The sequence below is a fragment of the Balaenoptera physalus genome (genome assembly GCF_965194825.1).
Source record: "Balaenoptera physalus genome assembly, chromosome: 10".
NCBI classification, from domain to species: Eukaryota; Metazoa; Chordata; class Mammalia; order Artiodactyla; family Balaenopteridae; genus Balaenoptera; species Balaenoptera physalus.
This window is the reverse complement of record NC_138889.1, coordinates 102,898,521-102,923,304: the sequence shown is the minus strand read 5'-3', so window position 1 is coordinate 102,923,304 and position 24,784 is coordinate 102,898,521. Positions and strand designations below refer to the sequence as shown.

Below are 24,784 nucleotides of genomic sequence, written 5' to 3'. Positions count from 1 at the left end.
TGAAATAGAACAGCTCAGGGCACAACCATCTGTTACCTTTTATCCATGTCAGGTGAACACCCTGCTCCATGACAATTTTTTTCCTACTCTGATAGGAAAAATTTGCTACATGAAACACCTCTCGATTTAAAAATGTCTCATAAAACTGGAACTTTATTTTGGACTTTTCTCTTGAAAATATGCTTATCTTTGTTCCTGGGGACAGTTCTTTTTCCCTGAGTTCTAGGTATCCAGAGTTTGTGTCAGTTCTCATTCTGTTCCCCCTGGGTGCACTGTCTTTGCCCCTTTTATAGCCAGTTACTGCAGGAAATGCATTTTTTAGCCCTGTGTTGTTTCCTTTGTACCTTTTAGGGGATGATGGCAAGGCCTTAAAACTGACATGCTAGCACAGCACATCTCTAAACAGGCAGTGTTATAGCAAAGGAAGAATGCACTCATTTCACTCAGTTGCTTGCTTGCTTAGGATATAGCTTTTCTTATTATCAGAGTGAATCTAAGCAGGGGAGTGCATTTGACACTGTTAATGTATGCATTTGCTAATGCACTGAACACCTGTTGAGCACCTTCTGTGTTCTAGGCACTGTGCTGGGGATATAAAACTAATGTGGCTGTGGTCCCTGCCCTCAGGGAGATTACTGTCCAGTGAGGGGCCTGAGAAGTGAACAGATCATTATGGAGTGTGCTGCGTGCCAGGAGGGATGTGAGCACAGGCTGCTGTGCTGTAGAACCGCGGGAGTGTCTAGCTCAGACCAGGAGGATCTGAGAAGTTAACACCTCAGATAAATTCTGAAAGACCCGAGAGAGTCTTCTAATGAAAAAAAAGCAACAGAGAGTTTGGGGTCCTGAAGTCCAACTGCCCCAGTTAACCATCTCTGTAACCTGGGGCACCCTAGTTCCTCGGTGACCCCAGTTCCTTTTCTGTAAATGGTGATGATCCTAGTAGCTGCTCTCAGGGTGTGGAGAGGCTTTTATTAGCTAATGGGTGTCGAGTGTTCAGTAAAGCGCCTGGCATATAATCTTCTCTCACTAACTTTGAGTTATGACCCCTGTTCTTCAAAGGAAGTGAGGGAGGAGAGTTGATCCAGGTGTGGTGTGTGTGGATCCCCCCCCTCTCTCCCAGAGTCTGGGAACCACTTGCAATTGACTGTTAGCCAAGCAAGGAAGTAGCTAGAGATAAGGCTGAAGAGGAGTTAAGTATGGGGGGTGGGGGGCTGTGTGCAGATCCTACTAAATGGGCTTGGTAGTAGTGGATTAGAAGAGGATAAGACCGATTTTGATGCAGGCTTAACTCTAATAGCTAACACCTTATTGAATGATTACTGTGAGCCCTGTCTAAGTGCTTTACATGTTAAGCAACAACTTTTGAGATAGCTACTGTTGTCACTCTTTGTTTACAGGTGAGGAAGATGAGGCACCATGAGGTTAAGTAACTTGCTAAAAATTCTGTAGTTAGATAGTGAGAGGGAGCTGTGACAATTCCAGAGTATGTCCTCTGTACTGCTTCTGAGTGTGCAGGATGGAAAGAAATGTACAGATTCCAGAAATATCGAAGAAAAATCAGGATTTGATCATTGGATGTGGGGAGGGAAGAAAACTAAGAATCAAGGATGCCTTTTAGTTTTCTGGCTTGGGCAGGTGGAAGGGCCCTGGAACTGTTCTTGGGATGGAGATGCAGAGTCAGAAAGGGAACATGGTGAGTTCAGTATGGGACCCACTGATTCTGAGATTACTTTGAGCCATTGAGCAGGCAGTTGGATAGTCTGGTCTGCAGCTCCCTGAGCGCAGAGCTGGAATTACTGATTTAGTAGGCATCAGCCCATAGGCAAAGGTTGAAACCACGGGAGTAGATGTTCTGTTTACCTTTTAGTTTCTCTTTAACAGGTTATAGACTTTTAAGCTTACATTGCTCCCTTCCTTCATTTATTTATTAAGCAAACTGTACCAGGCTCCCACTATGTACAAAGCAGCTAAGTCAGGAGCTGGAGATAAGGATGTGAATAAGCTATAAATGGTGTCTTCAAGTGTCTCATAATCCATCTGGAGAGAAAGTCACGATACTGCTGTGGATGGTGCAAAATAGAAATATGTGCAAAGTGCTGCGGAAAGTAGAGGAGAGACTGGCTACTTACGAGATGGGGGTTGGGGGGGAGTGTCACAGAAGAAGTGACATTTGCCACAGACCCTAAAGAATGAAGAGGACTTGGCCAAGCAGAGAAAGGGGGTAGGAAGGCATCCTAGGCCAAGCAAATAGCACGTTCTCCGATGGGCAGGCCTGAAAGAAATCTGCATGTCTGAGAAAGGGCGAGCGGTTCAGGGTGGCTCCATGGCAGGGTGCAGGGGTGGGTCCAGCTGCCTGGACAGGAGGATACAAGGGCCATTTATGTCCATAACCAATAGTTAGGATTTGGTCCTAATGTCGATGGGGAGCCAGTCCCAAGGGACTACTATGGTCAGGTTTGTGTTTTGTCTCTAGATCTCTTCTTCGATTCCTCAGGTAGGCTTTCTAATTTTTAAGATCAGTTATTATCTTAGTGACCAAAATAAAAACCAATTAAATTTCCCCATATTTGGTTTAATTCAGTGCAGACTCTCTGTTCTCAGTGTCTGAATTCCTCGGTTTTAGGTGACTTGAGTTCAGTTGAGAATGTATTGAAAGCAATACATGCTTATCTCATGCTTTTCCTCACCTTTTAGTCAGTAGGTTTCTTCTTTGGAGCGGTTCACATAGCTGCCCTTTGTGATGTTGCACAAATACTTTGTCTAGGTTTGTTGCTCACTTGGCATTTGTTTGGTCCTCATGACCAGGAAAATATGAAAGAACTGTGACAACCCCATTCAATTTTTTTTCTCTGGAGTTGACCTTGATTGTATCATGGAGCTGGCTGTCCCTGATACTGTGGAATAACAGGGAAGGCCTTTCACTGTAATTTGCTAGTTCACGTTCCCAGAATAAGGTTGCTTACTGGGCTTACAGAGGCCTGAGGGGAATCTCTGACCAGCTGAGTTGAGGTGACCTATATCGGCTCTTTCTCCATACAGGCCTGCAGAGATTTCCTTGTGTTAGCCCAGACCCACAGCAAAAAGTGGCAGAAGTCCCTGCAGTATGAAAGGGACCAGCGCATCCGCCTGGAAGAGACCCTGGAGCAGCTAGCAAAGCAGCACAATCACCTGGAGAGAGCCTTCCGCGGAGCCACGGTGCTGCCGGCAAACGCCCCTGGCAGCGCTGGGTCTGGTAAAGGTGAGCTGCTTGCTTGGCTCTTGGATGGCCTGTTCTCATCCAAGCCAGATGCTTTTCTGCAGCTGATAGAGAGAGCTCCAGATTCTCCAGAATCAGCGACTCATGTGAGATGGGATTCGAGCCCTTTATTTCTTCTGACTTCCCCATTGCTTTCTACCATTTGTTACTCTGTTTGTGGTTAATATTTGAAAGCTCCAGCTGTGCCAGGTTTTGATCAATGCAGCCAAAGGAAACAAATGCGGCTTTCCCCCTTGTAGGTCAGTGCTGCTCTGGCAAGGGAGACGTGAGTGATGAGGATGACGAGAATGAGTTCTTTGATGCTCCTGAGATCATCACCGTGCCTGAAAATTTGGGCCACAAGTAAGTCATTCTTGATTCCCACCCCCCGCAAGATGAGCATATCTGGCCATGGAAAGGTTAGAAATGTTTCAGTGGGAGTGTCATAGTTGTTTACTAAGATATGGACTCTTTTCCTTACGTAAGTGGAAGACTGTCAGCGTTTTTACATGAACAAGTTCTCCAGAGATGTTTATTCATACGTACTGTTTTCTAAGTGTCGTCGTTTGATCACTCATCGATAAGTCTGTGCAGTGTCCTTAGCATTCTGCTTTGTAAAGACATGCTGAGGACCAAACGCTAGTTCTGACGTTTATGCTAATTCTCATACGCTTCCCATCTGTGTAGACGTACTGGCAGCAACATCAGCGGAACCAGCAGTGACATCAGCCTTGATGAACAGGTAACTCTTATTTGGGAATTACCAAGTCTGAGGGACTTAGGTGTCATTCCCAAGGATTTGCTTATAAAGTACTAAGAGAAACAGAAAATGCTGATTTTTTTTTTTTTTTTTTAATTTTAGCATGGGGGAAGGGAAGCTTATAAATACTGGGTTTTCTGTTCTTTGTGGGTGATTGAATGGCTTTGTTTCTGCGCTTAGTACAAGCATCAGCTGGAAGAGACCAAGAAGGAAAAGAGAACGCGGATACCGTACAAGCCAAACTACAGCCTCAATTTGTGGAGCATCATGAAGAACTGCATCGGAAAAGAACTCTCCAAGATCCCCATGCCGGTGAGGGTCCTGCACGACCAGGCTCTGCCCGGAAGGCCTCTCAGGCCCCGGTCAGAAGGGTGCTGCCGGGACAGCCTCCGCCCACTCCTGTGGCAGTTTGTGGCATGGTCCTTGTTACCCTTACAGTCATAAACGATCCCTTAAAACTAGCTGCTTTAATTTTCGCTAGGGATCTGGTATGTTTCCAAATCACCTAGGATCAGATGCATTTGTTCAGTAACGGTTATTTATGAGCAAATTCCTATGCCAGATGTGCTGAGGACCTGCAAAGATAAATTCAGCATCGTTTCTGTTTTCAAGAAGCATGTAGTTCAAGAGGCAGACATGAAAACAGGTAGAAAATATTCCTTTCTATGATGGGAAGTACTGTGCGTACAAAGGTTTGGGGAGACAAAAGCAGAACCAATTCATTCCAACCAGGAAGCTGTGGACCATCTCCCTGGTGAAGGAGGTGTTTGGACTGACCTCCCTGCCTCCTGTCATGCCCTCCTCCAGTCTGTCCACACTGTTTTAAAAAGGGATCTTTTTAATATTGCAAGTGTAGTCATGTCATTCCTTAGCTTAACATCCTTTACTAGCTCCTTACTGCCTTGAGAGTAGTCCCGATCCCTTAGTGGGCTTGATACTTCCTCCCCGAGGACAAGGCTCCACCCGTACACATGCCGTGTTCTGGTCTTCGGGAGTTACCTTCAGGGACTCACCGGCATCTTCCCCCCCCCCCCCCCCAGGGCATTTGCACACACTGCTCTTTCTGCCCAAACTTTCATCAGCTTCCCACGCACCTATGCCACTTTTCTTTCGCCCTGGCTGATACCCTTTTTTTCAGGATTCGACTATGGTGTCGTCTCTTTCCGCAGACCTTCACCCATGCATCTGGTCAGGGTGAGCCGTCTCTTCCCTGTGTTCCGACAAGTGCCACTGTGTATTTCTGGGCAGTGGGTTTAACTTGCTGGTTCACTCCCCAGGAGTTTAATGACTGCCTAGCTGCCTGGGGTTGTATCAGTGTATCAGGTATAGGTTCAATTTAAAGAATCCAAAATATGTTGGTTTAGACCAGGGGTCAGCAAACTGTGGCCCTGGGGCCAAATCTGGCTGCCATCTGTACAGCCTACAACCTAAGCATAGTTTTTGTGTTTTTAAATGGTTGAAAAATATCAAAAGGATAATATTTTGTGATGTGAAAATTATATACAGTTTAGATGTTAGTGTCCATGAAGCTTATTGGAACACAGTAAATGCTCATTCATTTACAGATTGTCTGTGGCTGCTTTCATCCTAGGACAGCAGTGTTGAGTAGGTGTGACAGAGGCCATATGGCCCTTGAAGCCTAAATATTTACTATCTAACCTTTCACAGAAAAAGTTGGCCAACAAATATTAGCTTAACTCATTATCACATTAAAGTCCGGAAGTAGGTGGTCCAGGGCTGGTACGATACTCCACACTGTCACGACCGGGCTCCTTTCTGTCCTGTTGTTCTGCTGCCTGTGGCCTCAGTTCCTGGGTGTTAAGTGGCTGCTCCAACTCGGGCCGTCAGGATCGCGTTCCAGTCAGCAGGAAGAGGGAAAGAGGAGAAGGGCATGTCCTGCCTTTTAAGGGTGCTTCCTGGAAATTTCATGAACCATTTTCCCTTCAGTCTCTTTGGCCAGAACTTAGTTATATGGCCTCAGCTAGCTGGAGAGGAGACTAGAAATGAAGACTTCTATTCTTGGTGGCATGACCTAGTTAAAAATTGGGGATTCAACTACTTGTAGAAGAAGGCAAGAATGGAGAGTGGGGGATGGCTACAGGCTCTGCCCATAGCCGGTTGCACGGCATACAGACAGCACTCTCGTAGCCTCTTGGGGCTTATGGACCAGTGAGTGGTTTCTGCCTCTCCGTGGACTGTTCTTCATGGGCAGAGACTGGTCTTTATATCCTTGATGCTTAGCCAGTGCCTGGCACATATGTATCATTCAGCAAATGTTAAAGTAATTAATTAACTGAGTCTTGGAAAACAAATAGATTTGTATGTAAGTGCATAGGATTTCTGTTAGAAAAATGTTGACCTCCAGACAGGGAAAGGCCGTGAGTAAGCACACTGGAGAAGCATAAAATAAGTGGTTGACTAGGGGCCTGAAAAGAAGCCCCGCTTCTTTGCCTAGTGCCTTGAAGGAAGTGGTGGAGAGGCGGGCTGGAAAGGCAAGTCCTTGCAGCCTCAGAAATGCAGTTCCTGCTTAGAGATAGGTTCTGAGTCCAGGTGACCTCTCTGTCCTACTTGACCATTAGTTCCTTGTTGACACTGTTACGAGGAACGTGCAGTCCTGTACCTGCTGGCCTGTGGATCTAGTGCTCACCCTTCCCCTGCCCTGTGCTGTGTCACAGGAAAGCTGATCCCTCCAAGCTCTGTTTCTCAGGCTTCCACGTCTGCTGGCTCTGGCTGGGCTCCACCAGTGCGAGGCACCAGAAGGAGTTTGGAGCGGGAGGAAGGGAGAAACCCCAGGGTACTCCCCGCCCCGGCTACATTCTCTTGGGCAATGCTCTGGCAGCGGCTGTGTGGCTCTGGTTTCCACTGGACAGGCCCCCCTGAGGTTTTAGCTTCTGCGCACGCCTCCGGCCTCTGTGCTGCAGCAATACCACTGCTGCGCTTTGCTCCTCCTGCCTGTCAACAGTTACGGCTTCCTGCTGCTGCTGCTAATCTCTAGGCTGTCATTTTATGCTGCCCAGCTCTCCATCAGCCGTATAACTAATGCCCTGCTTCTTTCCACTGTAAATTCTCAGATTGGTTTGTTTCCCTGTTAGCCCTCTGAGGGATAAAATGACCAGTATAAAAAGCTTGGCACTTTCAGAGAAACTGTGGTTCCTGGAACAGCTGTTGGGGGACAGGGCTGTGTGTGTGTGTGATAAGCGGTGATGGGCTAAGTAAGGATAGACTGATTCTAGGCCCAGGTGGTGCTCATCTGTCCTGTAGCCACCGGCGGAGCACATCACCTGTCCCATTTTCCTCGAAATGTATGGAAATGTTACTACTGCGTGTTGCCTGCAGTTCTGCCACGGAGAGATTTTGTTGGCATAGTTAATAAGTACCGTCTTTTAAAAAGACACTTGAGGATTTGAGTTCTGTCCATCCATTTCCCCTCGGTGTGCATTTTTCTTATCATAATGCTTTTCTCTGTGCGGACAGCGTGGCTTTGGAGTGTGGTACACTGTTTTTAGTTGAGGCAGGGTAGATCCTGCTTCCCCGTTGGGAAATTTTCACAGAGAAATGCTTAGTATATTTCTCAGAAAAAGCAGGCTCTAGTATATATATATATATATTTTTAATGTATAAATGCATGGAAACAAATATGAAACTATTAATAGTGGTTATCTTTGGGTGATGGTATTTCAAGTAGATGTTTTCCTTTATACTTTGTTTCCAAAGTTTGTTATAGTGGAAATTACAAGATGTTTCATAATTGGGAAGACAGTAAGCATGAAGGTAGTATGTGACTCAGAGATTGGGGGTAGGAGGCTGGATAAAAATGCAGAAAAAGAAAAAGAGGTAGGACTGTAGGAAAGAAAAGTGTTGTTTTATTAACTGAAATTTTGCGTTAGGTCAGCTCCGTTCAATACAAAGGACATTTTTTTTCTTCCTTCCTCTCTTCTTTGGACTCAGCTTAGGCTAGTGATATTCAGGCTTATTTAGCTGTATTGCTGGTTAAATAAGCTTTATGGACTAGCCTGGGAACCTAACCTCTTTTTATAGTAATTTTTTAAAGTAGGAAAGTCATCATAAATTCCAGTCAACTTAGAAGCTAATTCTTTGGGGGATGAGGGGACAATGTCTGTTTTGTTCACTTCTCTGTACCCGCTGAGTTGTACAGGGTCTGGCACACATGAGGGCTCAATAAATATTTGTGGCATGAATGGACATCTTCTGCCCAACAGAGGTACACAGACACACACTTGCTTCACCTGTGGCTGAGTGCCCTAAGTTGGCTCTAAAACTTGAAAGGTAGAAGCACTCAGAGCCCTCTCTTAGCCCCCAGCATGAATACTCCAGGTGCAGAAACGCAACTGTCCAGCCTCAGAGAAGAAAGTAGAATCCTGGCCTGATGTAGAACTGACCTGAGACTCGGCGATGGTCTAGTCTGGGAGTGAAGCTAACTGCTGTAATGTTTTGTCCACTAGTCAGGACACGACTGCACTTAGAGTCTACTACCCTTTCTCTCCTCCCTCAAAAATGTTAAATACCTAACTTCTTCTCTGCGTATACTTGTGCTGAAGTCCATTTCCCCTTTTATTCGTTCATTCAATACCTATTTGATGACAGTCTCTCATGGGCCACGCATCAGTGGCTCTTGGATATGCAGTGGTGAGCAGAGGAGGCATGGTTCCCATCTCAGAGTGCTTCCAGTTAGTGAAATAAATGAAAATGGAGATTTCCACCACTCATTGACATGAACAGTTGACCAAGGAGAATGGACTGCTTTCAGGCTAGATCTTGGAGTTGCTCTGCTGAGCAAAGGCCTCTTCTTTTCCCAGTGATTTGCTTTTTTTTTTTTTTAATTAATTAATTAATTTTTATTTTTGTCTGTGTTGGGTCTTCGTTTCTGTGCGAGGGCTTTCTCCAGTTGCGGCAAGCGGGGGCCACTCACCATCGTGGCCTCTCTTGTTGCGGAGCACAGGTTCCAGACGTGCAGGCTCAGTAGTTGTGGCTCACGGGCCCAGTTGCTCCGTGCCATGTGGAATCTTCCCAGACCAGGGCTCGAACACGTGTCCCCTCCATTGGCAGGCAGATTCTCAACCACTGCGCCACCAGGGAAGCCCCAGTGATTTGCTTTTTCATCTTGACGTCTCAGTATGTGTCTCCCTCCGACCGCAAAAAGAAAAAAAAAAAAAAAGAAATTGTCTCATTTGGATGTGTGGACAAAGTTTTTATATCTGCTCTTTTCCTGACAGGTAAACTTTAATGAGCCCTTATCCATGCTTCAGCGCCTTACTGAAGATCTGGAATACCATGAGCTGTTAGACCGAGCTGCAAAGTGTGAGAACTCTCTAGAACAGCTCTGTTATGTTGCAGCTTTCACCGTGTCCTCCTACTCCACTACTGTCTTCCGTACCAGCAAGCCATTCAACCCACTCCTTGGGGAGACCTTTGAGCTAGACCGATTAGAGGAGAATGGCTACCGATCCCTCTGTGAGCAGGTAAAGGAGCCTCAGGACTGTGACACGTTGCCTTTTTGAAGGAAGGGATGATTTTTTTTGGTTGCTACCCCTGGGTGTTCACGTTTGCAGAAATTCCAGACCCCGTCATCCCAAACTGCCTTCTTTTCCTTCAGGACTTCAACACTGGAGGCCCTGGTATTCATCTACTGCTATGGGTGTAGACATGTCAAGTGTGAATTGGGGGTGTTTATCGCCAGTGAACAGGCAGTATCTTTTTTTTCTCCTTTCTTCCTTTAACTTGAACCACTGATTTCTTCAAGGTGAGTCATCATCCCCCTGCGGCTGCACACCACGCTGAGTCCAGAAATGGCTGGACATTGCGTCAGGAAATCAAAATCACCAGCAAGTTTCGAGGCAAATACCTCTCCATTATGCCCCTTGGTAAGGCCACCATCTTTGTAAGAATTTGTGCTCCAGAAAGGAAAGCTTTTCTGGCAGGATGGAGGAGGTTACTGGTTCAGTAGTCAGGAACCTGGAGGTCTGATTCAGGCGCTGAAACTTATGAGCTAGCTTTGTGCAGATCATTTAACTTCTCAGCTGCTGGGTGGGTGAGGGGGTGTGAGACTCTTGAAGGACCCATCCGGTCATAAGTTCTTTGTCTTCTTAGCTATATTTAATGCATCTTTAAGTACTATTTTAGAATACACATTTTAGCATGCATTTTAAAAATTCTATCTTTTAGTTGGTGTTGTTTACCCCATTACCCTAGCAATCAGGTTCTCTCTATAGATCAGAACTCTTGTGACTGCAAGGTTAGGTTTCCTGGGTAGCCCCTCCTCCTCCTCCTCCTCTCCTTTCTCCCCTCTCTCTTCCTCCACCGGAGGGGTTAGGTATCATTTATGTAACAGCTGAACTCCAGGTAAAATGAAACTTTATTTTAAAAGATCTTATTGGATTACAAGTTAATTTTGCACCAAGATCAAAAAGATCAGACCTGGGAATAGGAATCCTAGCATGCAGTGTTTGTGTGTCTGTACTTTAGGGGAAATGAGATTATTCAGAAAGGGTAGTAGATTCTTGACGTTCTTTTGAACTAGAGCCAGCCACATTTGGCCATGTGTGTACTGAAGAGTGAATGTTGGTCTGCAGAAAAAGAAACACAAAGCAGGTAGAGAGAAAGCAAGTAGCTCCCTAGAGACAGAGCTGATAGTAACTGCCTGAGCTCTCGATGGCTTTCCATTTCCTGGTTCTAGTCTTTCATGTGGCAGAGCTGCAGTGCTGGGTTATTGCAGTACAGTCTTCTGCTTTAATAAATCCCCCTTTCTCTCAGAAACACACAATGTAGCAAGTACAGTGCAAACTAGAAATTAGCCAGAAAAAAATCCAGGGATGTTTGTAACATATTAAAAGACAAGAAACTGAAATGTTAACTCTGTTGCTTCATGGTTAATATGCAAGAGGCCCTTAGATGAAAAGGAGACTAAGTGATTTTGGTCTTGATCTTTACTGAGAACCTTTGAAAAGGTTCTAATTGCTTAACTGTCTTTGAAGCTGATGGTTTCCGAAGTGTGTTAGGTTAAGAGTAGTAAACACCTGAGATGTTCACACTTAATCTGCAGAACTAGGGTGTCAGTGGTCATATTGCAGTATAACTTTCATCCATGGAGAAGAGTTTCAGAGGCCCCCTGAGGGTTGCTAAAGGGATCGGTTATATGTATTTAATTCTAAGGAAGGTTATATACATTTTAAAAATGGCAGTAAACCTAAATTACCAGTGATGTGCTGTACATTTTCTCTGTAATTTGACTAATCTAGAATTCTTTGAGGGGTAAATAACTATAGGAACATGATATAAGTGGTAGATCTAATTTTTTAGAGTTAAAAAAATCTTGGATAGGATTTCATTCCTTTGGTTGTTTAAAGATTCATCAGGATGTATTATGTTAAGTCACCCCATCTATTAGATACTGAGTATATATCTACCACGTACTAGGTATGGTTCTAAGGTGTTCAGGAAATGTGAGTGAACAAAACAAAGATCCCAGCCTTTGTAGGGAGATTGAACAAGAATTGACATAGTGGGACTTTCCAGGTGGTGCAGTGGTTAAGAATCCGCCTGCTAATGCAGGGGACGTGGGTTTGATCCATTTCCAGTGGTGTTCAATTCTCAGAGGGTAAATTGTTAAGCCAAGAGATGTCATTGAAGAAAGACAAATGGACAGGGGTGTGAGTGAGTAGGCAGATGGATGGTTTTTTGAGGTGGTGGAAGGGAGTCTGAGTCTTCCAGTAAAATAGACTGAAAAGGTTAGAATTCTTGCAATCTGGAAAAAAGAATGCTTCTAGGAAATATAATTGAAGTTTGCAAAATTATGAAGACTGCAGTAGAGGATAAATCTGAGTTTGCTCATCCACGCATTTTGGAATTGGGTGGTAGCTTCAAGTTTAAAGAGATACATTTAAATAGAGGATTATTTTATAGTTTGGAGTTCTCGAACCCAAGAAGAATCACAATTTGATATTATGAATGAAACAACCACTCAGCCTGTTGATCTCTGTATCAGTGACACTGCTGGGCTCCATGCACCTTGAATTTGCCCCAGCAGCACTTCAGTCAGAAAGTCCTCCTTATATATTTTATCCGTTTTTCCAATTTCTACTTTTTGATTAGAGTAATTAATCCATTTATATTTATTATAATTACTGATCAGTTAGGATTTACATCTGCCATTTTGGTATTTTGTTTCTGTACATCTTATGTCCTTTTTGTTCCTCCTCTACTCCTCCGTTGTTCCTTCTTTTGTGTTAAATAGATATTTTTCTAGTTTACCATTTTAATTCCCTTGTTATTTCTTTTACTATATTTTTAAAGGTATTTTTGTGGTGGTTATCCTGGGTATTAAAATTAACACCTTCTAATAATCTAGTTCAGATTAATACCAGCTGAATTTCAACAGGATATAAAAACTTTGCACTTATATGGATCTATTACCTTTTCCCTCCTTTATGCTTTTATTTTCATACAAACTATTTTTCTACATTATAAGTCCATCAACATTGTTTTATAACTGTTGCTTTATGTAGTTGTCTTATACATCATATAGGAGAAAAAAGTTATAAGCAAAAAATACATTTATGCCGTCTTTTATATAGTTTAATTGCTGTTACCTTTACTGGTCTCGTAATTTCTTAAGGTAGATTTAAGTTACTGCCTAGTGTCCTTTCATTTCAGCCTGAAGGACTTCCTTTAGCATTTCTTGAAGAGCAGATCTGCTAGCTAGGAATTCTTTCAGTTTTTGTTCTTCTGGGAATGTCTTCGTTCTCCTTGTTTATGAAGGATAATTTTGCTGGACATAGAATTCTGGGTTTGATGGTCTTTTTCTTTCAGCATTTTGAATATGTCATCCGACGGCCTTCTGACCTTCATGGTTTCTGAGGATCGCTTGTGTATGATGCATCACTTCTCTCTTACTGCTTTCAGGATTCTCTCTTTGTCTTTGTCTTTCTAGTGTGCTTATGATCGGTTTCAGTGTGGTGCTCTTTGAGTTGATCCTACTTGGCGTTCATTGGACTTCTTGGAAGTGGAGATTAGTGTTTTTCGTCAAATCTGGGGAATTTTGGGCCATTATTTCTTCAAGTGCTCCAACTGTTATCACCACCTCTGGCAGCTGTTGTGTTAAATAATTGCCACGGATTGTTTTGATAATTGCCCCAGGAAAAAGGCTGAGGTGAGCGGGTGCTGAATCAGATCAAATGAAGATAAGCCCAGCGAGTGGGAGTTTACAGGGAGCCACCAGATAGGTCAGACAGTGACAGTACTTTGGAGCTGGGCTTTGGGAGCTTCACGCTGTTCTGCTCCCTGCAGTGTTTGCTAGACTGCTTGCTGGTGTTCACGGCTACCATGACTGTGAGGCTGCCAGTTTTCAAGGCTACTGCTGAGCTGGGGAGAGAAGGATAGGAATGGGGCAGGTTAAAATGCCACAAAGCTCATTTTGCTTACTGAGATTCAGCCATTTTTCTTGAATAAATGTTTCTTGGAGTATTATAAGCCTTTGGTTAATTTCCAGAGTTATGAAAAAGTTGATTCTGATCACTTTTGTTAGTGTGTTCATGTTGATCTTACTGGGGAGCTGATACATGGAAGTTCTTACTCTACCATTCTGCAAGTGGCTGTCTTCCCCTTTATACATTTTAAATGGCTCAGTTTTTGGATCTTTGACTTATTGCCAAGTTTTCAACACACAAATAATATATAAACGAAGGTAGTCATAGGGTGTTCTTTATTTTTCCACTATCCCAGTGAACTGGAAGGGCCACTCTGCAGAGCAGCAGGTACATCATCAGGGTGGGATATAGGGTTGTGGTATTGGACTGTACACGTGTTCTGCTCTTATTTTGAACTTCAGCTCTAGCTGTCACTAGCTCTGGGACCTTGGGAAAATTATTTGACCTCTCTAAGCTCAGAGTCTTCATTTGGTAAAATGAGGATGTGGTGGGTTGAATAATGCCCCCCTGCCCCCAAATATATCCACATCCTAATCTCTGGAACCTATGAGTTTATCACTTTACACAGTGAAAGGAACTTTGGACGTGTGGTGAAGGATCTGGAAATGGGGACATAATCCTGGATTATTCTGTGGGCCTAATGTAATCAACAAGGGTATTTATAAGAGGGAGGCCAGAGGTTCAGAGTCAGTGACAACAGAAGCAAGAGGTTTGAGTGATGCTAGGAAGGGTCCACAAACCAAAGAATGCAGGTGGCTTGTAGTAGCTGGAAAAAGCAAGAAAATGGATTCTCCCCTTGAGCCTTCAGAAGGAACACACACCTGCCGACACCTTGATTTTAGACTTCTGCCTTCTAGAACTGTAAGAGAATAAGTTGTGTTATTTTTTTAAAATTTATTTATTATTTGTTTGTTTTGGGCTGCATTGGGTCCTCATTGCTGCGAGCGGGGGCTACTCTTCGTTGCAGTGTGAGGGCTTCTCATTGCGGTGGCTTCTCTTGCTGTGGAGCACGGGCTCTAGGCACACGGGGTTCAGTACTTGTGGCACGCGGGCTCAGTAGTTGTGGCTCGTGGGCTCTAGAGCGCAGGCTCAGTAGTTGTGGCGCACGGGCTTAGTTGCTCCACGACGTGTGGGATCTTCCTGGACTAGGGCTCGAACCCGTGTCCCCTGCATTGGCAGGCAGATTCTTAACCACTGCGCCACCAGGGAAGTCCCAAGTTGTGTTATTTTAAGCCACAAAGTTTGTCATAGCTGGTTTCAGCAGCAGTAGGATACAAATGTAGCCTGCAGCTAAGGTATCAACAAATATCTGAGTGCCCACTATATGCTGGTAACTATTCTAGTTGGGTACATAATGGTGAACAAGAGCTACTTTGCCCTCATTTAGCTTGCATTCTTAAGTAGACACAAAAGTAAATAAAACAAGTACTTTGATTTCATATAGTGGTGGTTCAGTGAAGAAAATAGAGCAAGCGGAGATGGGGTTAATGGTGGAGGAAGGGAGAGTGTTGTGTGTTCCCTTGTAGCGGAGTCAGGAACTTCTCTGAAAAGGTTACATTTGAGCAGAGACCTGAGAACAAAAAGAAAGAAAACCAAAAGATGACTGGCACAGAGAACCCCAAAGATAAGGGCCCTGGGGATGGAGCAAGCATAGCACGCGTGAGAAGCAGCAAGGCCACAGCAGCTGGTTCAGAGTGAGGAGGGGGACGCGGTGGATGAGACCAGAGGGTAGGCGGGGGCCTGATCTTATAGCGTCTTGTACACCGTGGAAAGGAGTTGAGTTTTATTCTAACTACAGTGGGGAGTAATGGAGAGATTTTATGGTGTGGAAAGTTGATATGGCATGTTTTAAACAGATCATTTTGACTAGAGACTTGAAGGGGGCCAGAGTGGAAGCTGGGAGGCCGAAAAGAGGTTCGGGCAAGAGCTGCTGGTGGCTTAGACTGCAGTGGTGAAGGACAAGCGACTTAGGCCGTAATTAGGCAGAGCAAATGTTTCTGAAGATGGCTGTGAAGAGTAAATGAGTGAGGAGAGCCTAGCACAGTGTCTGGTACACAGCAGGTGTTCTCAGCAGAGCTGCCATTGCTGCTGCCAGGGTCATTGTCACCATTGTTATCCTCATCAGCGTGACTGCTGCTGCAGCCACCGGGGCTACTTTAACCTTTTGTACAAGAAAGACACGCCTCAGCGACGTTTAGTGTTCTTTTCTTTAGTGGTTACAGAGGGAGCTTAGAGTTATACCGTTACTGGAATTAACTGTGTTATTTAATGTATATACCTTCTGAAATTTTTTGATTATTTTGAATCTCCACTCACCTCTGTTGAAGCCACTGATTTTGGTTTGGTATTCATTTGAGATTATAGGAACAGGAGAAGACCTTACGTACTGAGTGCTATCAAGGGTACAAAATCAGGACGAGCCCCATGGAGAGCCACATAGCAGAGGGTGTGGGAGGACCCTGGACATGAGTTTGCATGCCCTCTCCCCATGAAATCAGGGCCCGGCACCTTCCTGGCACATTGATGTGTTCAGCATCCTAGAAGCTCCACCAGGCTTCCTTGTCCAGAGATTTTATTGGGGTTTCATCGTGTGGGCACAGTTGATCAAACCCTTGGCCACGTGACTGAACTCAATATCCCGGCCTCCTTCCCTCCCTGGAAGGAAGGAAATATCATTCTCAGGAGGTCAGGAGGCCAGGTCTAGCCCATATCAGGTGACCCGCAGCCGCTGCTCTCTAATGACATGGTTGGTCTTTCTGGCCCACCCTCGTCCTAAGTCATCTTGTTGGCATAAGCTATCTAGGGGCCCACCTGAGGCACCTCCTTGGCATATATCACCAGGGCCCTCATGAGTAACAAAGACACTACTGTCACTTGAGAAATTGCAAGGGTTTAGAGGTTGGACAAAGACCAGACAAGTTCTTTATTATACAGCACATGCTCACACATCTGATGAGTGGTGGAGCCAGTGCCCCTGCTCTATCCACTACTCCCTAATTTTTTTTTTTTTTTTTTTTACTATTAAGGCCCGTAGGTAGACAAGTGATTTGCTTAAAGTCACACAGCTAGTTACTCACAATAGGGCTTGTCCCCAGTACTGACTACCAGTGTGTGCTCTTTTCCATAACGCCGCTTTATTTTTTCATGTTGGGGCAGATGTGACCTGTTCCTGTAAATTTTGCAGCTAGTATGGCAGGTGCAGTTAGTGAAAAGATTGGGGTTTTTGCTTTCATTTTTATTTCTACATTTGCAGAATATTACTTCCCAGCTAAGCTGTATCAGCTGTCAGTGTTTGTCCTCATTAGTTCTATTTTATTCATAAATTTAAAATTCACGTGAAAAATTCAATCAGTGCTTCCAACATGTATAAAGGTTATAAGTCCTTTCTGACTTACTGTTTTCTTTTTAAAAGTAAGAAATATTGATAAAGTAAAATCAATCCATCATTGTTTCTAGCCAGCATGGTGCTGTTTTTCTAATATTTGGCTTAACTTGTGTCCCACTCTGTGCCTCTAGGTAGCATCCACTGTATCTTCCACGCAACTGGGCACCACTACACTTGGAAAAAAGTTACCACGACAGTGCACAACATTATCGTGGGCAAATTGTGGATCGATCAGGTGAGTAAAGGGACTCAACATGCTTCTGAAGTTCAGAAGAATACCTCCCTACGTCCATCTTTGTAGTATTTAGGACATGTGAACTGGCCCCAGACTGCTGTTACTGGTTTATCAGTTTTGCCTAAGGAATTTCTCTCAGGCAGTAATCCCACCCCCAAACTCCCCGAGTTTCTATACCACAAACTATTACCTATAAATGACCAGGTTACAACATTCATTCAGTGACTACTCTACTAGGGCTGTGTTAGGTACTATGAAGAATACAAGAAAATAATAAACATGGCTCCCATCCTTCATCCTTTCATTATTCATCAAACATTTGTTGCCAGGCTGAGTGCTAGGTCTTGGGAATACAAAGTCATATGAGGCATTGTCCTGCCAAGAGTTATTTTATCATTGGAGATATATGACAGATATGTGTAGGATGAAAAGTATTTGACAAAATAGACTAGTGTAAGAGCTGTACTAAAATACTATCTAGGGGCTTCCCTGGTGGCACAGTGGTTAAGAATCCACCTGCTGATGCAGGGGACACGGGTTCGAGCCCTGGTCCAGGAAGATCCCACATGCTGCGGATTAGCTAACCCCGTGCGCCATAACTACTGAGCCTGCGCTGTAGAGCCCTCGAGCCACAACTACGGACCCTGTGTGCCACAATTACTGAAGCCCGCATGCCTAGAGCCCATGCTCTGCAACAAGAGATGCCACTGCAATGAGAAGCCCGCATACCACAACGAAGAGTAGCCCCCGCTCGCCGCAACTAGAGAAAGCCCACACTTAGCAACGAAGACCCAACGCAGCCATAAATAAACAAACAAACAAACTATCTAATTCATTGTCAATTTGCTCTTAAGACAGTGGTTGCAGTAAATTCAGAAAAGAGAGGGAATACTGTCTGAGCAGTCAGGAAAGGCTTCACGGTAGATGTGGGAATGAAGCTGAGTCTTAAATAGCTTTTTGGGATTTACAAGATAGAAAGGAGGAGAAAATGCAATGAATAAAGTGTAGAAAGGCCCACCATATGTAGGCCTGAAACCGTGAGTAGAATACTTTAAGCACAGAGTTCATGAAGGGTACGAGTGGAGGACTGGTTTGGGAAGGTAAATTATTGTGTGAATATCAATGTGTGTGCTGAAGGTCGAATTATGCCACTGAACATGTGACACACAGTTTTTTAAAAAAAGATCATTTGGCCTTGATTCCAACCTGGAATACCAGGATTACAAAGGGATTCCACAGCATCTCAAGGTTGGCTAAGACCTGAATCTTAAGCACGGGAAAGCTAGATTGTAAGATTGAAAGGAATTATGAGGCATGGGGCTTAGCATATATTCAAGTCATCCAGTCTTAATAAAACCAGTCCATGATTCTTTTCTTTTTATAGTCTGGTGAAATTGATATTGTGAATCACAAGACAGGAGACAAGTGCAATCTTAAATTTGTTCCTTACAGCTACTTCTCTCGGGATGTAGCAAGAAAGGTAAGAGAAGTTGAAATTAAATTGTTTTTCACTTAGTGTGTATCCCATAGAAAGTCTGCTCCTTTGGAGCTGGTGTAGATGGATGGATTGTGTGTGTTCAAAAGAAAGGAGAGGTAAAGGAGAAAGCAAAAGACAACAAGTTAGAGAGTAAAAGTCAAGAGCAATAAGGGATTGGCATTTCCTGGCGGTCCAGTCGTTAGGGTGCTTTCACTGCCGTGGGCCCGGGTTCGATCCCTGGTCGGGGAACTAAGATTCTGCAAGCTGTGCAGGCGTGGCCAGAAAAAGAAAGAGCAATGAGATTTGAAAATGGGAAACACTGAGGAAAGACGAAGGAAAGGGTTACCGGAAGAAGGCATGGGTACTTTGACCCCTGTGAAGTCTGAGTGAGAGTTCTGGTACCACCGCAGTGGAATTGTGCCGTGAGTTTTGATGGGAGAGTGAAGAAATCTGTTTGTGGCTCTCTCTGATTTCTGGGGAGAAGAATATAACATAATTCTGAGTACAGTCAGATCCTTTTCCTACGTATATCATTACAACAAAAATCTATACAACAAAATGGTAATGAAACCTCCAACTCATGACTCAGTTGTTTTAAGCAGCTCAAGAAAACATAACAAAATAATTTGAATGGCTCCATGGAGTTTGTCATAACAGGATTTAACCAGTATTTACCCTGGGACTTTGGTTTCCAGAGTAGTCAGGTAAGCTAACACAGCGAATGCCGTACTCCAGAGCCCTGCTTTCCCTCCTTGTAGGTGACAGGGGAAGTGACAGATCCATCAGGAAAAGTTCACTTTGCCCTTCTGGGCACGTGGGATGAGAAAATGGAGTGTTTCAAAGTACAGCCAGTCATCGGGGAAAATGGGGGTGACGCTCGGCAGCGAGGCCACGAAGCAGAGGAAAGCAGGGTCATGCTGTGGAAGCGGAATCCTTTACCGTGAGTATCAGTGTGGGTCCCGCCTGGGTCCTGCTGTGACCTCAGCCTTGGAGCAGTGTTGTGGCATGTCTGCCTTCCTTCCCACTTAATTCTGTGAGGGACTGAGCGTGGGAAATCGGAACCTGGAGAGATGACCGGAAGGCTGTCCCTGTGTGGTTGGGTGGTAGCGTGCCTTGTCCCAGGAAAGTTCAAACTACTCAAACCACGTCTGCCAAAAATATTTGGTGTTTCCTAAAGGTCCCTTGGATTGTGATTCAGAAGGATGTTTTTCTATAATTTAGAGTAAAACTATTCAGAAGTGGCTAGAGGAGAAAGATGCCTACCACCTGTGGCCCAAAGGCCTAGCAGCGGTGTAAAGGTCCCTGAGATAATGTGCAGGACTTTGGAAATAAATTAAGATGGAGGCCATTTGTCTCCTCTCATTATTTAATATGTTCAGTCCTCAGTAATAGCCAAGATTATCCCAGAGAGAGGTTAAAAAGAAAGCAAAGGAAACAGGAAGAAAGAAGTTTTATTTAGTAGAATGTTTCATCCTTCCTAATTTCACCTGAGCATAGCACAAGCCCAGAAAACTATCCAATTGAGTGATCCTGGGGAGGCGATGGGGAATGGTCCAGTCGGGTCTCTTAATTAGGTGAACCTGATGTGGTCCTAGAGTCTTTCCATCTGTAGAGCAGCCTGGGTGATGTAGCCCTTGGAGTGAACTTAGTTGGTGCTCTGTAACTAACAAGGGTCTCAGCTCTGGCATTACCCTTCCTCTTTCTCACCCTTTACTTTTAGGAAGAATGCAGAAAACATGTACTACTTCTCAGAGCTGGCTCTAACTCTCAACGCCTGGGAAGCTGGCACGGCCCCCACAGACAGCCGATTACGGCCTGACCAGAGACTGATGGAGAATGGGCGCTGGGATGAAGCAAATGCTGAGAAGCAGCGCCTGGAGGAAAAACAGAGACTTTCCAGAAAGAAGAGAGAAGCCGAAGCTATGAAAGCCACGGAGGATGGTAGTGGACGCCTTCTACTCTGTTTCCCAATCCCGATGCGTGGCAAATGCCCATGTGTTTTCGGCTCTAATTCTGTTTTTCTTTACCCTCTTTCCCTTTTAGGCACGCCCTACGATCCCTACAAGGCACTGTGGTTCGAGCGGAAGAAGGACCCCGTTACCAAGGAGTTAACCCATATTTATAGGGGAGGATACTGGGAGTGTAAAGAGAAACAGGACTGGAGCTCGTGCCCGGACATTTTCTGAACCGGCCGTGAGGAAAGGAGGAGGATCGCAAGGAGAAGAGGACAGGATGCGCGGGAAAGCTGGCAGTTGTGACTCTCTTATTACGGAGAGCTTTCCTCAAGTTTGTCTGTCTTAACCAATCATTTTTTCCGAATCAATCACCAGAAGCAGACACCGTTGGTGGTGATTGGCTGGTTGCCTTAGCTGATTGAAACTGAAATCGACATTCTAGATACTGTGTGTGAAGGAGAGGCGTCGTGGCCGAGTGTTAGTGTCGCCCCACCTCCGCAGAGTCTCGTGCTCCTGACTCTTCCCTCTCCCTCTGCCCCGGTTTGAGATACTGTCCCTCACCCTCCCCTGACAGAGCCTGCCCAGCCAAGACCTGCGGAAGAGGATGGTGCGGGGGCGTTCCGGTGCTGTTCAGAGCGAGAGCTGATTCTAGAGCTTCCCTTTAAAAAGAAACACGTAAGACTTACCAACAGAGGCATTGTGAATGCTCGTGGTGGAGCTCAGGCGTGACGTTATGAAGTGTTCACAAATGGGGTCAATGTAACGGGGTGTCCGTGCAGAGAACACCGTGGCACTGGAACACTTGCGAGAGGGACTGTTTTGCAAGGCCGGGACGTTCAGAGTTAAATTCTTGGAAGTTTCGATCTTCACTCGCGTAAAACACCCTGCTGCTGTTCTCCATCTTCTTTGACAGCAACCACTTGGGTGGTCGGTAGGAGGGTTGCATTATCCTCACAAAGGGGTTTTACGGACTTGCTCAGGTGGAGAACTTCTGAGAACACCAGGCAGGATGGAAGAAGACTGCTGGCCACTTTCTCGCTTTCCCCGTTCCTCCTCACCCCCATCCTTCATTGCCTTTCCTCTCTTCTCCCTCCGCACAATACTGATGCGGGTTTGTGCCCTGTGGAGCAAAGCATTACCTGTCCCATCTGATATACTTCAGAATCTGAGAGAAGGAGTTTATCTGGAATAAGTTTTCACCATCTCTCAAGCCCCAAGGACTGGAGCCACCTCTGGAATAATGCGTTAAGTATCTGTATATTATATATATGTAGAGAAAAATCTAATTTTTCTTTGGTTTGATTTTCCTTCTTCCCATTAAGAATCTTGATTTTTGATATCACTTGTCTCCCTGGGACTCTCTTGGACACACTGATGTGGATCGGAGCCCCCTCTGCTTTCCCTCTTTCAGGGGCAGACAGATTCCAAACCTGAGCAGGATCCCACCCAGCGGTTGCTGAGCAGGGACTTTGTCCATGGTTTGTATCATGAGGTGCCCACTGCTGTCTAGACTCTGCTCTTCTAATTACCTGACTCTTGAAAATGAAATCCATAACCTCTTTCCTACCTTTTTTCCTTCTCTTACTAGGAAGAGTATGGGTAGAAAGTCAGGAGGGTAATTTCCAGTTTCAGCCTGCCTCTGTCCAAATCTCAGCACACAGAGCTGATCCCCAAAAGAGCCTTCTTCCTAGGAATCGGAGCTAAAAGCGCTGTCCCGTGGGGTGGGTAAGAGAACTGCTCCTGCTGGGCCCTGGTTTCCTTCATTTTTTTGTTCTGTATTTGTTTAAGTTGTCTTGTTCAGAAATCTAACCCCTGTGCCACCCACCCTTGGTTGAGGATCACAAATCGAGGTGCCTTCCTTGTATGCTTTTTGTTAGTGTTTTTTGTTCCTGTTCCTTAACTGCCGAGCCTCAGCCAGTGTGGGTGCTAGGGGGGAGAATCATTCCAGAGGAAGCCATCCCTGCGGGGAAATTGGATTTATACTGGGTAAACAGTACTCTTATTCCTTCCCCACCATCCCTCCCTTCCTAGCTGTGATGAACTTGAGAGAGGGACAACTCCTGGGGAATTTCCTCCTATGAACTCGATTCCCAGCATAAGCAAGGGATTATTCCAGGGCTGCTGCTTTCAAGGAGGCCCATAAAAGCGTTGACGTAACTGGGGTGGGGGGCGGAGCTTTAGACAGCGGGAACTCCCCAAACAGACGGAACTTCCCTGCTCTGTCTCCTGCCCCCCCTTCCCCGTTCTTCCGCCACCATCTGCACTACATTTCCAGCCTGATCCCCAGTGAGGTTCCTGCTAATGGAAGAGGCTTCGAGTCCTTCAGGTGAAATAAAGTCACATGAAAACAAAACAAAACTATATATATTTTCGGTTTTTTTGCCTTATTGTTTTTTTTCCAAGAAAACTACTAAATTAAATAATTTTTAAAAAGTCATATTGTTTGTCTGATTCACTTCTACTTAAGGAGGAGACAGTGGGAAGAGGTGGAGAAGTGGCCCCTCGGTGATTTGTTCTTGGCAGTCTGGGAACTTGATCGTCATGGGAGATGGAAAGAAAAACTGGGCGCGGATTTCCAGATGTTTCGACTATTCAACAACATTCCGGAGGACCTAATGACCACATGAGTAGTTTTAACAGCCCCTGATGCTTCAGTGCCATGTCACTGTCAGGGTCCCACCTTGCCATAGGGGAATGGTTTCTAGTGTTTTTTTTTTTTTTTTAATTTTTATTTATTTATTTTTAATTTATGGCTATGTTGGGTCTTCGTTTCTGTGCGAGGGCTTTCTCTAGTTGTGGCAAGTGGGAGCCACTCTTCATCGCTGTGCGCGGGCCTCTCACTATCGCGGCCTCTCTTGTTGCGGAACACAGGCTCCAGACACGCAGGCTCAGTAATTGTGGCTCACAGGCCCAGCTGCTCCGCGGCATGTGGGATCTTCCCAGACCAGGGCTCGAACTCGCGTCCCCTGCATTGGCAGGCAGACTCTCAACCACTGCGCCACCAGGGAAGCCCTCTAGTGTTTTTTGATACTGGGCCTGTTTCACCTCAAAAAATAAAAGTTTTCTTGAATTTAATTTCTCTTGCCCATTTAGATTTTTCAGGATCTTAGCTGTTCCGTGTAAGGATTCAAATTCTATATTTTGAAACATAAGCAATTGAGTATTGATTTGAAGACCTTGGAGAGAAGTAAAAGACAGTGAAAATGCTTGTTTTTCTCTGCACAGTTCAGGGAGGGGAGAAGGTGGGCAAAGTGAACGAAGGGGCATGGAGTGGCCTCCGATGAGGGTGAGCGCCAATTCCTGCCCGGAGGGGGCGCTGCACCTCACTGATCATCTGCTTCTTCGCCCAGAGTGCTGAGACTGGAGCTCTCAACTTTGCCAGGCTTCCACTTAAACACTTTCAAGAAGTATATGTTACAGTTGTCATGTTGAATATGAGGAAAGGTTCAAGAAAGAAACTGAATAAATCTACTCAAGGTCACATAGCTGATTGGTTAGTCACAGTACTGGAATTCAAAGCTGGGTTGGTTTAACCCCAGAGTTTGTGACCTTTACAAACTTGTGCTCTGTGAGAAACTGGGTTGGAAGGCGGCTGGTAGTTAAGTCATTTCCTCCTGGATTATACATCGTGCAGAAATGCATATCTCTGTTTCCAGAAGCTTCTTAATGTGGATAATACCATTTTGGGAGTCCCACGTGAAGGAAGGGGCATTGGAGCATTCTTTTTTTTTTTTTTTTTTTTGTCCATGCCATGCAGCATGCGGAATCTTAGTTCCCCGACCAGGGATTGAACCCACCACGCCCCCTGCATTGGAAGCATGAAGTCTTAACCACTGGACCGCCAGGGATGTCCTGGAAGGAGCATTCTTGAAGTTCAGCCTTCTGGCTCCTTGATTTCTCAAGGCTCTCATGCCCACAAAATCAGCTATGTTGTCAGGGATTGTCTTTTCTAGCCTGGTTCTTGGGAAGGCCACTTAGCCTTGATGTTAAGTATCGGCAACGTTTTTTTTCTGGCAAGCTAAAAACCGTGGTAGTCGACCCTTGACACTTGGTGAGAGCTGCATCCTGCGATCTTGAATACCGTATGGTATGTAATTTCCTCCAATAGGGGCAGTCAATGTACCTGAAACATTTGAATAATCCCTCCTTCAGTCCTTTAATGGGCTACTGTGACATGATGGGTTGGGATGTGGATCCCAAGGAGTGTAGCTTACTCATGATTCAAAATTACACCTGTCAGGGACCTCTGAACTCCCACAAAAATGTTAAACCTATAAATTTCAAGGGTCTGCTC

At 45.0% G+C, this 24,784-nt stretch overlaps 1 protein-coding gene and 1 pseudogene across 4 annotated transcripts in view; both read left to right on the top strand.

Annotated features, from left to right (window-relative positions):
* Window positions 1–19,986, top strand: part of LOC309667567 (olfactory receptor 10V1-like) — a 104,477-nt pseudogene extending 84,491 nt beyond the window's left edge. The window contains exon 2 of the transcript XR_014268530.1: window positions 19,663–19,986. The product of XR_014268530.1 is annotated as an olfactory receptor 10V1-like (transcript). The remainder of the gene's footprint in view (window positions 1–19,662) is intronic.
* Window positions 1–23,565, top strand: part of OSBP (oxysterol binding protein) — a 34,717-nt gene extending 11,152 nt beyond the window's left edge. The window contains exons 4-15 of one of the 3 annotated variants that reach the window (XR_014267811.1): window positions 3,040–3,238; window positions 3,496–3,598; window positions 3,923–3,977; window positions 4,176–4,307; window positions 9,230–9,475; window positions 9,757–9,877; window positions 16,955–17,058; window positions 18,443–18,538; window positions 19,294–19,475; window positions 20,256–21,734; window positions 22,958–23,194; window positions 23,509–23,565. Coding sequence is in view for 2 of the 3 variants with exons in the window: in XM_082476084.1 (XP_082332210.1) it covers window positions 3,040–3,238; window positions 3,496–3,598; window positions 3,923–3,977; window positions 4,176–4,307; window positions 9,230–9,475; window positions 9,757–9,877; window positions 16,955–17,058; window positions 18,443–18,538; window positions 19,294–19,475; window positions 20,256–20,721 (1,704 nt within the window). In the remaining variant the exon portion in view is untranslated. Of the gene's footprint in view, window positions 1–3,039; window positions 3,239–3,495; window positions 3,599–3,922; window positions 3,978–4,175; window positions 4,308–9,229; window positions 9,476–9,756; window positions 9,878–16,954; window positions 17,059–18,442; window positions 18,539–19,293; window positions 19,476–20,255; window positions 22,928–22,957; window positions 23,195–23,508 lie in introns of those variants that run through there. The other 2 variants (XM_082476085.1, XM_082476084.1) reach the window with 2 other exon arrangements.
* Window positions 23,566–24,784: the final 1,219 nt, after the last annotated feature.